General features: G+C 32.9%; 1 protein-coding gene across 3 annotated transcripts in view; it reads right to left on the bottom strand.

Moving 5' to 3' along the window:
• CSMD3 (CUB and Sushi multiple domains 3) overlaps positions 1-16,534 on the bottom strand; it is a gene marked incomplete at both ends in the record, with an annotated part of 1,078,626 nt that overhangs the window by 922,008 nt on the left and 140,084 nt on the right. For all 3 annotated transcript variants that reach the window (XM_082674966.1, XM_082674967.1, XM_082674968.1), the window contains one exon: positions 14,121-14,233. In XM_082674966.1, coding sequence (XP_082531092.1) covers positions 14,121-14,233 — 113 coding nt within the window. The remainder of the gene's footprint in view (positions 1-14,120; positions 14,234-16,534) is intronic.

Below are 16,534 nucleotides of genomic sequence, written 5' to 3'. Positions count from 1 at the left end.
ACTTTTGATTTCTCGATTCATGTATGGCCAATTCCTGGGACTTCAATAAATCCCAGGAAGCTTTATTATATAAAAGACACTCTTACTTTTTTTGTAATAATGCTGAGCAGCAGTATTACCTTAGAATATGTAAATGTAAAATGTGGATATTTTAAGTCCTTCATTACATATGGGAAAGAGAATGGAACTAGAGATTGAGCCTACATTTTAGATTCCAACTCTGATATTATGTACAATAGAAGCTTCCCTCATTACCTGATTCTTTTTTTTTAATTTGTCTTAAAGTTAAAAAATGGAGAATGTTTACTATACTGGAAATTAAGAGGAGCATATATATGTGATGATATTTTTATGAACACACCTAAACAACCATGAAGAGGTATAAACGTAAGATTTTGTAGAAAAACAGTGATGAAACAACACTGTTTTCTGTTTTATATTTGAGTTTGTTTGGTTTACATTGAGCTTTAAATATTGCATTTCTAAGAGTTGTTCTATCTGATAACCAATTGGAACAATGCTTCCCATTGTATATTACCTTTGAAATTATTACTTTGTGGAAATGAAAAATTATAAAATTACCATGTTTAGACCCACTAATGAGGGGAGACCATAAAATCAAAATCAGAATATATGCCATAAAAACTACTTGAAACTATGGGGTTCTTAAAACTGAAAATACAAAGATTTTATCATTATAAAGAAAGGTTTATGTCAAACCTTAAAACCTTATAACACTTATAAATTGTTTCACTTTAAATGTCTTAATTATATATGTTTACCATTTGTTTTATAGTGTGCTAATAATAAATTAATTTAAAGGAGAAAACAAAATAATTAATTTATGCAGAGACTGTCTTTAGGCCTCTGATTCTTTGTCTAAAATGAATATTTACTATAGTAAATAAATATATCAAAAGATACAATTATCCAGATGAGGAGAAATGTGCCACATGAGTGTCCTACATGCTGCTAGTGAATCCAGGGACAAGAAGGTTTCAGGAGAAGCAACTGAAGAAAGAAACTGGATGCAGAAGTAAAAACTTGAACTTTAGATTATGAAAGTATTAAATACTTTTATTATGAGTTTGTTGCTAAATATTGTATTTGTAAAATACATTCTTGCCCATGAAGAAGTTAGTAGAGAATATAATGCAAATCCAAGTTGTTTGTTTTCTTAAAGAATATGACACTTAAGATGTGTCCTAAAAATTCTTGTAACAAGATTTGGATTTGTAATAACTTAGATATAAAGAATTTCATGCTCAGCATCAACGTTATTCACTATTTCCCCAGATGTAGAGCTAATGACAAATGCAAAATTAACTAATGGCATCGTTATAATTGAAGCTGGCATAATAGGTTCATTCGTCTTACAATCTGCTCACTAGAAAACTTTATAACTCATTGCTTTCAGAAGTTGACAACTGGAAATATGGAACTTTGTAATTTGTAGAATAAGACTGCTTCCTAATAACAAAATGTAGGACTAATAAGGTAGAGTGCAGAAACTCCCTCTTCACCTGATTTTTATTTCTAACAATGAAAAGTGATTGACATCAATTTCGACCATATTACAGGAGGAAAAGTAGGATAGTTTAACTGCAACAAATTTCACCTCCTATTGAAACCACCGAAGTATGGCTAAATAATGATATTTTGAAATAACATGACCAAACTGACATTGAAAATTTTTTTGAAAAGTAAGAAAAATGTTGCATCATGTAATTTGTATTTTGTGGGTTAACAGGATTGGTATCAACAAGATTCTGTTAGAAATGTGGGATCCTGAGCCCCACCAAAGGTTTGAAATAAGAATCAGCTGCTTAACAAGATCTCCAGGTGATTCTTATAAAGCCTGGAAAGCCGTGCTTTCAACAACATAAAAGCGATGTAAAGAATGAGGCCTTAGTTCCAGTAGTCTGCGTGCCAATTACTGCCTTGAGCTGGTAAATGTTAAACAACTAGTGTTCTGGAAAACAAAAAAGCCGTGCTTTTAAAAATTTGCTGATTTCCATTGTGTAAGTACTCCAAACATAGCCATTTTCAAGGTATCAACATGAAGTCACCAGATGCTGAGTTGGGAAGAGAATTCACATTGCACAATTTGCTCTCCTGATGCTCTCTGAGCGGGCTCCAGCATATTGCTATCTGTAAGTCAATCATGTTGTTTTTCTTTATCTGTAGATAAGAATGATAATATTTATCTGACCAAATTAGTTTGTGTCAATATAAAAGGATTTAAATACTTTTGTAAATTGTTAGGATATTAGTCGCTTTTATTTCTTTTTCTCCACCAAATCATAAGCATCCTGAGAGCCATATTAAAGGTTTTCTAACACCTAATATAATGTCTAGAACATGATAGGTGCTTATAAGATGTGTTTTGGAAGGCATTAGTAAATAGATAAGACTGTGCCCCATGCCTTTTTTATTGGTAGAACCACAATATTTTTATCTTTATAAACGGATATTAAACAAGAATATGTGCTGTTTCAACAAACTTACAGAGAGAGTTCAGACTTGTGGTCACTAGAGGCAGGAGGTGTGGGGAGGAGGAATTGGATGAATAAAAAGTACAGACTTCCAGTATAAGATAAATAAGCACTAAGTATGTACTGTATAACATGATTGTTATAATTAACACAGCTGTATGTTATATATGAAAGTTGTTAAAAGAGTAAACCCTAGGAGTTCTCATGAAAAGGAAAAATTACTTTTTTCTATTTTTGAAATTTTATATCTATATGAGTTCACTAAACTTGTGGTAATCATTTCATGATGTAAGTCAAATCATTATGCTTAAACCTATGCAGTACTGCATGTCAGTTATATCTCAATAAAACTGGAAGAACAAAAATACTAGTAGAAAAAAAAACTAGAATAGACAAAACACCTGTGTGATATGTTGAATTAAACTATGCATCGTGCATCTATGGGGAAAAAAGAATATGTACTGTTTCTTATTCTGACACTGTGGCAGAAACTTCTAATTGTTCCTTATTAGCTTCTATCCCTTTCATTCATAGCAATACAATTTTTAGCTGGACATATTAACATCTTGAATAAAAGACTGCATTTCCCAGCCCCCAGTGCAGCCAAGTTTCATGTGACTATAATCTGACAATTGGATATAAACAGAAGTGTCATAAAAAGGTTTTGTGCAAGGAAATATTAAGGACTATTACTGAAGAATACACAGGTGTTGGGAAGGCAAGAGAGAAAGCTAGGAAAGCAGACAGGAGTCTAATGTAGTAGTCTAGTTAAATCCAGGGAGAGATGATAGTTGTTAGGACTCTAGGGTAGTAGTAGTAAAGATGGTGAGAAATGGTAAGATTCAAGACATATTTTGGAAAAGAAGGAAGAAAAGAAAGAGGACTCATTATTTTCAAATATTTACAAAATTATCCAAAAGTATATATAGAATGTTGTAGCTTATTAAATGCTTTTTAAAATAATACTATATATAGCCAATAAAAATGTTAAAACTTTTAGATTAGCATCTACCCATATGAGGATCTTCATATAATAATTCTTAAAGGTATCTTTCATTTGGAATTTTTAAAAGTGATTGAAAATTGTCTAACGTTTATTGAATCCAGATGCTGTGGTGGTAGAACACTCCACGCATGTGTTGGGAAACAATTCTCCAGATGCCTCTCATGTTTTCCACATGCCTCTCATGTTTTCCACATCTTATAAGGAGAGGTAGTGACTCTCTTTGTTCAGCAGCACTATGGAAATACTATCTCCCTCCAGAGCAAAGGGCCTGTTTACTTACTATCTATTATAAAAGATCCTGTTTCCGTAAGTTAAGAGTTCCTCTCCTGTATATGTGGGCATCACCTGGCCCTCTTCTCATTGCCCTGTTGAGAACTGAGGCTCTGGGCACCTGAATAATTGCCGATACTCTATTTCTATTGCTGTATGTAATATAGCCCTTTGTCCCTGACTCAGTAGTTTTCTGTCTTCTGCCAGCATCCCTGAAACTGTGGCAGGCTAACTCGTTAACTTTCGAATAGGGTAAAATGTCAGAATCATCACTATTCTTAACAATATGTAGATACATAGAACTATAAGATTTTTTTAAAGATGGATCAGTAGTTTCTGTTATTTCTTTGTCACTAGGAAAAAATAATTATACTTAATCAAAATGATCAGAAGTTTGCAGTTTGAACATATTGTTACTTTCAGTTCTGTGTATTATCTCTTCTAGCCACAATGTCTTTCAGAAGATGTTTGTTCTTTGCTTCAGAGCCCTTATAATTATCCATAAGTTTTTTATGAGTTTTTGTTTATGCACTTGCTTAAAGAACTATATTTAGGTAACAAGTTTTATTCAATTAATTTCTATACTAAACTTGGCGTTCTTCCATTTCACCCTCTTTCCAAGTCGATTGCAATGACTGCCTCATCATGCTCCAGTTCTGTCTCTAGCACTGACGTGTTAGCTCAGAGCTGCAACTCTTGAGTGGATTACTTCTCTTAGACTCTGTCAGGGTTTTGAGCTTTGTCCCTGGAAGAGCATTGCACATGTCTGTGCATATGTGAAAACTGTCATTTCTTCCCTTGTTTCAAGCTGAAAATGGATCACCCCATTGGCAGGATTCCTGGGAATCCCTATCTAAGGGTGCTTGCTACTCCCTAACTCATCTGGCTGAAATAACATATGGGTAAATTGTCACATCCATCTTCTTATTTGAACAACACTCTAAGAAAGACAAAACAAATAGCTAAATATATTGTTTCTTTTGAGAAAATGGAAATTCAGAGTTTATATGATATGATGAAACATTATAATATATATATGAATTTATATCAATATTACCAATATATAATATTGAATATATATGGTAGAATAGCAAAGATCCTAGCTAACATTTATTGAATATTGCTTATATATCAGGTGCTGCGCTTTGAATGTTGCATCATTAACTTCCTTGATCTTCAAAACAACCTTGTAGAATCAGTATCGTATTCCTTGTATTATGAAGAACTGAGCCTCAGAGCATCTGAGTGATAGTCAGCCTTAAATATTAGGTCTTGTAAAATTTTTTTTCCATTACCCTATATTTCTTACTAAGAAAAAAAATATGCTATATTAAAAATAAATTCATATTAAATTGTAATCATCTTAAAAAATAAGCATCTGAAGCACACTGATTATAATTGAATTGAACTTATACAATAGAATATAAAAATGTCCTACTTACTAACCTAAAAGAAATCAATTTACCAAATTAAGGAGAAAACAATATAAAGAATATATTAAGTATATCTCTTTTCAGGTAAAGATAGTTCTGCTTAGAGTGATAAATAATAAAACACATCTTCTAACCTTCTGTTCTTTCTCTTCCTGTATTTTCTATCCTGTTTTGAACTATCGCCTAAATGAGTCACTCAACGAGATATGCTAGGCAGAATTCTAAGATGGGCTCCAAGATTTCCACCCCCTTCCCATGAGTACAGGTGGGACCTATGGATATGATGGAATAGTTGCCTCCTTCATTAGGTTACACCATATGGCAATGGTGATGGGACAGTCGGTCCTGTGATTATGTTATACTACATAGCCCTCCTTGTAAGCCAAGTAGAGAGAAAGTCTGAGAGAAGTGCTGTAGCTAAGCTGAAAGGTTTTGAACTGCCTTTGGGTGAGGAGAATGGTAAGGAACCACAAGCAGCCTATAAAAACTATGAAAAATCCCTGATCAATCATTGGCAAGAAAATAGGGACCTCAATCATACCACTGGTAAGGAAATAAATTTTACCAGCAACCAGTAAGCTTGGAATAGGACCCTGGCCTTAGTCACAGTGCTAGCCAACACCCTGACAGCAGACTTGTGAGATCTGAGCTAAGAACCCAGCTGACCCCTGCCAAACTTTTAATCTATAGCACTATGAGATTATAATTTGTGTTGTGTTAGTCCACAAAATGGTGGTAATTTTGTTATACAGCAATACAAAACCGATACAGATGGGAAGGATCCTTTTGTGGAAAAATTCCTTTAAATATCATTATGAGAAGTAAATGCTATGCTATATCTACACAGAAAAGCACAATGAAATATTGTACGAAACATAGCAAGTGATGGCTAGTGTTTGACAGTTATGACCAAAAGAGCATGCTGTAAAATGAGAAAGTCTTCAGTTGGAAGCATGGTGTAAGGACAAAAAGTATCGATAAGTGCCTTCAAAGATGGCAGATAACCAGAATAATTATTGTAAATGCAAATGAATATGAAGAAAATTATTTATAAATATTCAATAATTTTAACTACATAATTGGAAATATCATTGATGTAATAATTAGATAGGAGCAATAACAAAGGAACATTTAGTCCTCTGAATAATACTAAGAGTCCAACAACCAGTGCCTTGAGGTCAATTTATATTAAAGAGTATACAAAACCTAAAGAATATTCTAGACAATATATCACACTATATAGGAAAAGTATAATTTTTATTGGAATAAACTATGTTGTCTTATGTGGTATGGGAAAATTATTAAAAATCCATCTTAAAGCTGAGACTTGTGTAACAAGTAGTGAAAATGGGATTTGATGACATAATTATTTCTCCATGCAGAAAAATAATTTTATCTAATACGGTACATATACCCATTGAATGAAAATGATTGATGCTGTTTATTATTCCCATTGAAATATTTGATTTGCACATTTTATTTTACCTATGTTTATTTCTTAATCATATTAAATGGTGCTCTGTTAAAGAGCATAATTATTTTTATAAGGAAGAAACCATTTCAAATTTAATTTTCTGTGATATGCTATCATACTTATAGTCAAATAATAAACATAAATTTGTTTTGCTAATTTACTACATTTTGTTAAGAAGGAATCAAGATAAATCCACAAATTCATTCCTTAACCAAACTCATAGTATAGTTCTCTTTTAAACCACGAGTTGTATGCTATCAATTATAACAATTTATCACAATGTATAGTCTTTGAGTGTACGAAACACAAAAAAATCTTTGACATATAATTAGAACCTTATATTAATCACTGTCTCAACTAAACTTCATTCTAGCACTCCTATAAAAATGATAAATTATAGCGGTTGACAGATATGACACATTTAGCAACATATATAAAAGAAGGAAATTTCATGTGAAATGAGATTACATACTGTGTTTAATTATCCTACTTCTGGAGAATAAAATACAATCTTGAATTCCATCCCATCTTCTCCATATGAAGCACAAAGATTAAGTAGGTCATATGTCACTGGCTTTAACATTTTTTTATATTCAGCTTATTTTTCTCTGTGTGCCATATGGGCAATTTTGTATTTTTAAAGTGCTCCATAAAGAAACTATTTACTTCAGGAAACTAAAGATTTTAAAGTAAAGAAAATATCTATAAAAAGTAAAAATAATTTTAAGTATCATTTATGGCTTTTCTCAAATAAAAGACCAAAATTTTTCCTAAACCTTGTTCATTTAATGTAAATATCTGTGGTTACTGCCTTTTAACATATTCACTGGAGTTTTAAATCTTTGTAAGTGGGAGATGTATTAAATCTTTCCTCATTCCTGATCAAAGTATTAGATATTCCTATTTATTACTTGAATGTAACAAGCATCTATTAAGTGCTTGCAATGTACCAGGAATGTGCTAAAATGGGCGCAATTTACAAAACAAGTAAAACAGCTTCTATACCCTCAAGCTTCTCAGAGCCTAACATAAGCAAAAAATATCAATACATTGTACAGGTGTACTCAGCAGAAGAACTGGAGATTTAAGGTAGAACAATTTAAATACCATAGTATATGTAGAAATTTAATATATGTTCGTGTGACCATTTCATGAATTGAGGCAAATGATGATAAATAAGGCTGGAGATCTGTTGTTGTACAGGTTGTATGTGCCACACTGTGCAGAAATGGGAAATGTTTAAAATGTTATTGCTTTTTTTTAAAAAAAATTTATTGCTTAATGTCGAAAAGCATTCATAGTATTGAGAATACTATTCAAGTTTTGTTGTGAGTACAATGAAAATATATATCTTCCTGGATAATAGATGTAAACTTGAGAATTAATAAATTTTTGCGTATACCCAACCAAATCCACATATTCATTATAACACTGTGACTTTTAACTGCATGCTGTAGATGATATTTAAGGAATAGTCTGATTTTTGTTAATTCTCTAGATTGGGATTTTGAACAATTTAAAAGGGAGAGAATATAGCCAGTGTAACTTTAAGTGGAATATATTCTATAAAAATATTGAATCACTATGTCATATACCTGAAACTAATATAATATTGTAAATCAACTATACTTCAATTAAATAAATAAATACAAGAGAGAGAAGGCACTCACGACTTAGATAGATGGTCACTGGCCACTACAGACAAAACCACTGCTGGGGCCAAGTACAGGGTCCCATGAACAGCTGCCCACACCATCAGATAACTAGACCATAGGAAAGAGGTGCACCAAAGAGCCAGACTGTGGTGAACAGACCTTTGGAGGGACCTGCCTGCAGCTGACAAAACTTCTGGAGGGCCAGACCCCCAAAGTCCTCAAACCTAGGGCTAATGTTCCAGAAAGGCCAGGACACAGCTACTCACACTCCGTGAGGACCTACACATTGAAGACAAGTCTCCCAGAGGGCCAGACCAAACAGAGCCTGATCGCCAAAGAGTTAGTTCACAAGAATGGGACATCTCAGAGGACCATGTCATCTGTGATGGGACTTGGGAAGAGTATGGTGGCCTAGATCTCTGGAAGACTAAACCATCCAAGGGCCAGATTCCCAGTGATAAAAATTCCAAAAAAAAAAAAAAAAAATTCCAGAGATAGAACCTCCAATGAACCTAGCCATGAAGGATGGAACGCCCAGAGGACTGTGCCATGGAGATCAAGGCCACCTGAGAAATTGTCTTCCATAGTGTCAGACCAAGCAGGCAAGGACCGCTGGAGGAGCAGGCCATGGAAAACAAGACCACCAGGCTAGACCCTGGGGAACAAGAGAGGACCAGATTCCAAGGGGAATGCTTCAAAGGGGCAATGACACAGACAGGATCTCATCCTAGTTCCCTGGTACCAGCTCTACCTCCTGCTCCTGCCCCTGGCCATTGGTGGCTAATGAAGCCAAGAAAAGCTGGAGCACAGGGATGGCACCAGTAGTGGGAGTGGAGGTAGGAGGATAATCTCATCCTCTGCCTGTGGCTCAGTCCGAATTTCAGGGCAGGAAGTTACCCAAAGTAAGTAAAGTTGGGGGGGGGGGGGTCGGGGCAGGCCATGGATTAAGATGTTTCAATACCTAAGTTAGCCAGACTCTGTGGAACCCTAAAGGCAAAATATTTGAATTTGATCGAGAGACGAAAAAAAAGTCTCTGCACGTATTACATTTCCTTGTATTATGTTTTAAAAATATGATATCTCTCATTTTTAAAAGTAAGGTAAAGATCCATTAACTTCTTTCATGAACCTAACCTACCTTCATTGTTAGAAAACTAATATATGTAATTTTAATACATAAATTTCTCTTGCTACAATTCAGCTGTCTTGCTAGAAGCATAACTGACTTCATTCTAAGTTGTAATCTCTCCATTAAAGTTCATGGTACTGCAGTTTAATTTTATAAAGCTTAGGAATAAAAAATAACACCTAAAATTAAAAATCACTAAAGTCATTTGACATTTTCAAGTGAAAACTTTTGATAAACATGTGTGATGGATAGCTAAAATAGAATAGTAAATAGTATAAACATTCTTCTGTACGTCAAGTGTTTAAAAAAGACACAGAATATATGTCACATGTAATATACACAAAAATATATTTCAGCTTTTATATTTCATATTGTTTTATACACAGCATTATCAGTAATTCTTACTTTTGTAATGTTCTTTTGCACTAAATTTTATGTGGTCATATATATTTATAATGGAATTAGTTTGTAGTTAGGTATAGAATAAGTCTCTAAAATATATACAGTTTATATCTCTAGGGTACTTAAACATATTTTTACATTAAGGTTAGCGCTTTATTGAATTCTTGTTCATTACGATTTTTCATGTAATTTTCTAGGGTGAGAAAAATCCATGTAAAATGTTTAGGTCTGTGATTGACACAAAGAAATCACTCAATAAATGTTACCTAGTAGTAATACAGTTATTAAACAAATTTTTATGTTTCTTAATTAATATGTGAAAATGATTGAACAGCAAATTTGCTAAAACTGAGATTGTTATCCCTGTAATACCTTAATTACTTAGTCATACACATCAATAGGGCATAATAGCTACCTTGAGTTTGAAGCGATTTTCAAGACTTTTTATTTTTATGTCTGTTTCTGATCATTGAAGGATCACTGATACATACTGAAATTATTGATTGAGATTCTCCTAGACATTAAACTAACCAATTCATATAATATATAATAATATTTAATGATTACATGTAATATGTATATAATCCACTATATGCTTGCATTATATTACTTTATACAATAAACAATTCTAAAGTGATAAGATAGTCCATGGTATATCTTTATGATCTTGCACCTATAAAGAATGATTACGTAGCTTTGAAAGTAAAATGTGAAAGGAGTCCATTGTACAAAATAAGTTTTAGCAGAAACTAGAATATATTTTGGATTCTGTTTGGCAGATCTGGAAAGACAAAAGAGAATTTCCATTGTGTGCTCCACAGAATACAGATGGTACCAGTTTTATCCTGATCAAATTTTGAAAGATGGTTATATGACTATTCAACTTAGTATACACTAGTGTTTTTCCAACTTGTTTCACAGAACACTATTCTACTCATTTGTTTTTATAAATGTTAAGAAACATGAAAACAAAGTTCTATGAGACGAATTTTGAGAAACAGTGACAAGAAATTCAAGTGTATGGTAGACAATAATGAGGAAAAATAAAAATATATTCAGCTAGATATTAATGGGGAAAATTTTCCACAGAAATTTAACACCTCGCAGCTTCAGCTTCAAGAAGTTTAAAAGCATTTCTGATAAATGGTTAAGAGCTCTGAAACTCAATCAAAATTTGTGAAACGGGGACATCACCCTCCACAGTTTTAAAGTGTATGGGCTGAAGTAAGACCGCAGAAGTTTGTAACAACAGAGAAGGTCTGTGACGATCACAGATGACGTACATTTATCAATTATTCTACATTGGATTTGCAATTGGAATTGCAAATATTCTACGGCTTCACTCCACAGTCTGATTCAGGATTGTAATTGGGGCCAAGAATTCTACATTTTAGCAAATTCTCCAGATGATTCTGATATATGTGGTCCACTATTGGCAGTTTGAGAAACACAGAAAAGTGCACAAATATCACTAATAAATAGAGATCTCATAAATTCTAGTATACAAGGACAAAGTCTCAGGAAACTTTAAAAAATAAAGAAAATAATTATTAGTAAGTGATTATATGGAGGGAGATGAAATGAAAATAAATGAGATTCAGACATTAGGTTCATCCTGCAAAAAAAACAAAACAAAAATACAGGTGTAAATTTAGAGGATAGGCTTTGAAATTTCAAACTAAGTTTTCTGAACTTCACAATACTTACCCGTTGGCCTTGACAGTGTTATTGGCTATGGTTAAATAAATAAATGCTTGTAGCTACTCCCTCTGTAAAATATTACATAGTGTTGCACATGGTATGGTAGGACTAATGAAGCCTAACCCACATGCCCACACACACACCCCAGAGTCCCTGGAAGCTGTGAATATATCATATTACCTTGCAAAAAGGACTTTGCACATGTAATTATGCTTAAGGACTTTAACTTGGGGAGATTGGGTCTACATGGATAATTAAGGCTAATCTAATGACATAGGCCCTTAGAAGCTAAGAAATTTCTCCAGCTGAAGTCAGAGATGTGTGGGAAAAGAAGGTAGTAGAGAGATGCACTAAGAAGGGAACGTCAGAGAGATTTCAAGTATGAGAAGGATTCGTTTCACCAGTGGCTAGCTCACAAATGTAGGTCTTACATGCAAGGAAGAGAGAGGCCTCTAGAAATGGTGGGCAATAGATCTTTTCCAGAGCCTTCTGACAAAAGCCTAACCAGCTGACATTTTTATTTCAGCCTTATGAAACTCTGAGCAGAGGACTAGCAGAGACGACCAGGACTTTTCAGCTACAAAACTGTGAGATAATATATTTTTGTTGTTTTGCTGCTAAATTTCTGGTTGTTTGCTATGGTAGCCATAGAAAACTAATATACATGGTAGAAGATACCCATCACAAATCAATACCTGAAGATGTTCTGCAGGATGATGACCAATCCCTCAGTACTACCCAGCTGCCTAGTACCTTATATTTTAAGTCAGGATCTCCCAAACATACATTGAAATGTCATGAAGATATATGAATCCATTTTCACTGAAGCAGAAAAGACAGAAATTTAATGTTGTATATGTAGAAACAATGGAGAGCTATGAAAATATTTTTGACAGTATTTCATGAAACTTGACAGTCAAACCAGAAAGTATGGCAATATTATAATACATCTTCCAAGTTCCTACAATTTCAGTATACTTAGTATTCACTGAAAGAATAAACTAACCTAAAATATCTTTATACTTTGATGAACAGAGTGCCAGTTTTCTATTATGGAGCCTTTAATAGAAAACTGTTGTATTACTAACTCCTTCAATATTGCCAAAATTACACTTAAAATTAAACCTTTGTGTTTGTAGTGTTTTAAACTATGAATTAAGTTGCCAAGATAAAAATATTCAACTATTGTGAAAGTACCTTCAAAAATAATGATTATTACTATCACAATGGAGGAAAATAAGTCTTGGAATGCATCCTCCCCTGCTAGAGAAAGACAGTTCAGAAATGTATTAGGTAGAAAATAGTGTTCAAAACTGCTGTGATATGGCATTATTAAGAATATTAAAAAAGAGAAAATATTTTTACTCAACAGTTTGCTAACAGGTATTTTTTTCCTAGGGAGAAAGCACTAGATGAAACTTTCAGTTTAAAACTTTCCCCACATGCAAACTGTTAACCTGTATACTAAAGCAATTCTATTTTATATATGATTGTTTTCTAGTGTGCTCTTTAAACATATTATATTTTGAATTATTATGTGCTTTAGAAAGTAACCACCCCTGCTACTGTATTTGTATATCTCTTATCATGATGTTACATCTGGTGTGGTGCATTTCAGTAATACGGACCTGGGGAGGCGAGTTGAATTCTGTTATGCTATTCCTATGGGTAAGGAAGGGACCCTTCCCTAAACTAGGTGAGATTTTATTGTCAAGTCACATAGAGAAGAAATTACAACTACATGACCTCAATATGAAGCACTTGAGAACAGGTTATTTTTACCTTCAGATTTTTTTACACTTTAAAAAGGGAAAACAGTACAGATTCTGTACATTTTTAACACCATCAGCAGAGCCTGTGGTGTCACCCAATTATGAAACAATAATTGTATAGTGAAACATGAGTGCCCACACTATGTGGGATAAATAAAGATTATAAATGACCTCCAGTAAGTTCAGGTTTTGATACTAAGTGAGCTTGTAGCAAACTTCCAGATAAAAAACATCAGTTTCAAGTGCTTCTTTATTTTCCTCTTTGTGGTTAAGGGATTATGGATCTGTGGGACTGGAAATACTGGTTTAAAATGAAAAATGTCAACTCTTGTCTCTTAATAGAATTTTCTCTTTATTCTAACTTGCAGAGAACACAAATGACCAGTTTATTTTATGGCAGAGAGGCAAAGAACAGAGGAGAATAGGGTGGAGTCTGTGATGCCTGAATCTCAAATCAGGCCTAGTTTCCTTTTACTCTCAGATTCTGTTCCCTTTTATTAAGGTTTAAACCTATAGAGATGCCATGGTCTCATCTCTAAGAAGATTTAAGGGCAAGATTTTCCTCTGTCTAGGCACACTGCAATGAAACATTAAAGCCTACTAATTCTAGCTTTTTATTATATATTGATGATTATTGAGAAAGTGAATCTTGGTATAAGATTTGATGTAGCAGGATGAACTATAACTTCTGTCCTGGTGATTTTTCTTCTGTTTTTACCCTGGAGAATTTTGGTTTTACTACATTGAACTGGGCAGTGGTCCTTTTATATTACCATCACTTACCTTCATAGTATACTTTAAATCCATGAGCACTAACTGCAAAATCACTGGTCAAACGTAGTGAGAACACAGATTTGGTACTTGTCACTGGTGGTGGCAGATGGAATCCTGTTAACCTGAAACATAAACAGAATTAATTATTAGCTATAGACATTTTTCCTAATAGAGTTAAAGAGTATTAAAAGTCATTTTATCAAATCCCTAAGCTTTGTGAGTATGTGTGGTGTGAATTAACTTATGACATGTTGATTAGAACATGTCACTCATCGGAAGCAATTGCTATAAGTATATATAAATATGTTTATGTGTGTGTGCTATTACTGTTTATCATGTCTATCCCATATATCATCTATATGAAAATATTGATCAATTCAAACTTTGGGAGGTAAGTTATGAGATTATGGGTCTGTGCATATTTTAGCTGTTGATTTTAATAACACTTAGAAGACATTTTTGTTGAATTTTCCTGACAGTTTAAAATATATATGAGTGGGAAATATTTCAGGAAATTTAATATTAAAGGAAGAGATGTGATCTAAATATGAAATCTTGAAAGTAAAATGTCTACATGTGAGAAGTGATTTTGTTTTATCAGATTCCAGGAAGTTCTATTAAAATTAATAGTTGCAAATTATTTTAGGTTAATAATGCATAAGTTTACATAACAAATATTTGTCTGATATTTTTGCCCATAATTTACTACTTATTTTTCTAATAAATTATTGCATATAATAAGCTTGATTATATAAAATATAATTTACAATTGACACTTAATAAAGCAGAAAAGAAAAATTAAAAATAAGAAAAAGCACATTCATTGGATATAATTTTTATAAAACTAATGAAGATGAATAACTTTAAAAATTTTCTATGAATTGCCTTTATGTAACGTTCTCATTTTTTTATTCTTAATATGAGAGTAAGGATTGAGAATTTTATGCAATGGAATTATATTATTTTTTAATATACTTGCTATTTTTGCCCAACATTACATAGGTAGAATTAGTCTGTACTGAAATTATCAAATATTTTTATTTCTGAATAGCAGTAGTTCTCGTTTGTCTCAGGCCTACTTACTCTAAAAATGTATTAAGAACCCCAAAAAGATATTGCGGGCTAGATCTATCAATACTTACGCTATTTAAGTGTAAACTGAGAAACATTTTAAAATGTGCATTAGTAATATCATTTTAAAATATCTAGAATAAATCCATTATGTGTTGACATAAATAATATTTTAGTATTAAATAGCTAGCTTTTCCAAAACAAAAAACGAGAAGAATACACTGTGCTTTATTTTTGCAAATCTCTTTAATGCCTGTCCCATTAGTAGAAAGTAGCTAGATTACCATATCTGCTTCTTTATTGAATATATTGCAATATGTTATTTTGTTTGATGGGTATGAAGAACCCTGATCTCACTTAGACATTTGGTTGTAAAAGGGAAGAGTATTCTAATAGCTTTTGCTTGTAAAAGTGGTTATTCTTCTTTGATACTACATAAAAACTTGACTAGTTACAATGTTGAATTCAAACCATATCAGCTAATTTTTTTGCACTCTGTAACATTAAAATCCTTTGGTTCACCTTGTCCTTGCAATAGATTGTATTTACTCATGCATTTTTCAACATTATGCATGCATTGGTCATTTGAAATACATTGGTTCACTGAGTCAGAGAGATCTTCCAAATATTAATATACTTCATTATAAAATATTTAAAACTCACATTTTTATTTCTATTGATCGCATCAGAAAAATCTTTAAACTTGGGGAAGCTCTAAAGCTTACAGTGGTGGATTGAAGTTTTCCAAAATTCTAATTTTTTACTTGAAAACTCAGACTTCATCGCTAACAGCAAATCCTGTCAGTTGTTTTCCTTGAAGTAACAAGTCAGGTTCATATTTTTCGGAGGGGCAGGGGGGAAATAGATACCAAATGCCTAAGTGTGACTAACCATAGTTTATCTGTTAATCATTCTTTCAAATAAAAAGTTTGTTCCATGAAAAAAGTGGCTAGTTCAGCTGATAACTCAAGCTATTTTTCCTTCAGACACCATCATATTTTAGTAGGCATAGAAAGGTTTTTGTTTGTTGTTTTTTCATTTTTTTCCACTTTGTCGCACAGGTCATTAAAAAGAGGAGTATTACAGGGTGGACATTTAATGACATAATTAGTTATTCATTCAATGACATAATTAGTTATAGCTTTAGCAGGAACATTCTTAAGTACAATTGGATTTTTTTTTTTTTTGGCACTGCAAGTGTGTGGCAGTAAAGAATACAATAACTAATGATTACTAGTACAGTTTGAAGTCACTGACTTGTGTTAATGCACCAGCAGTTTTATACCCAGCATTACTTTTGTGCATGAGGGCAAATGCCAATACAGAGAAAAAGGTGAATAATGCCTCAACAG

Source organism: Grampus griseus (assembly GCF_964374135.1).
Source record: "Grampus griseus genome assembly, chromosome: 17".
Lineage (NCBI taxonomy): Eukaryota > Metazoa > Chordata > Mammalia > Artiodactyla > Delphinidae > Grampus > Grampus griseus.
Note: the sequence above shows the minus strand (reverse complement) of the source record. Positions and strands in the feature narration are given on the sequence as shown.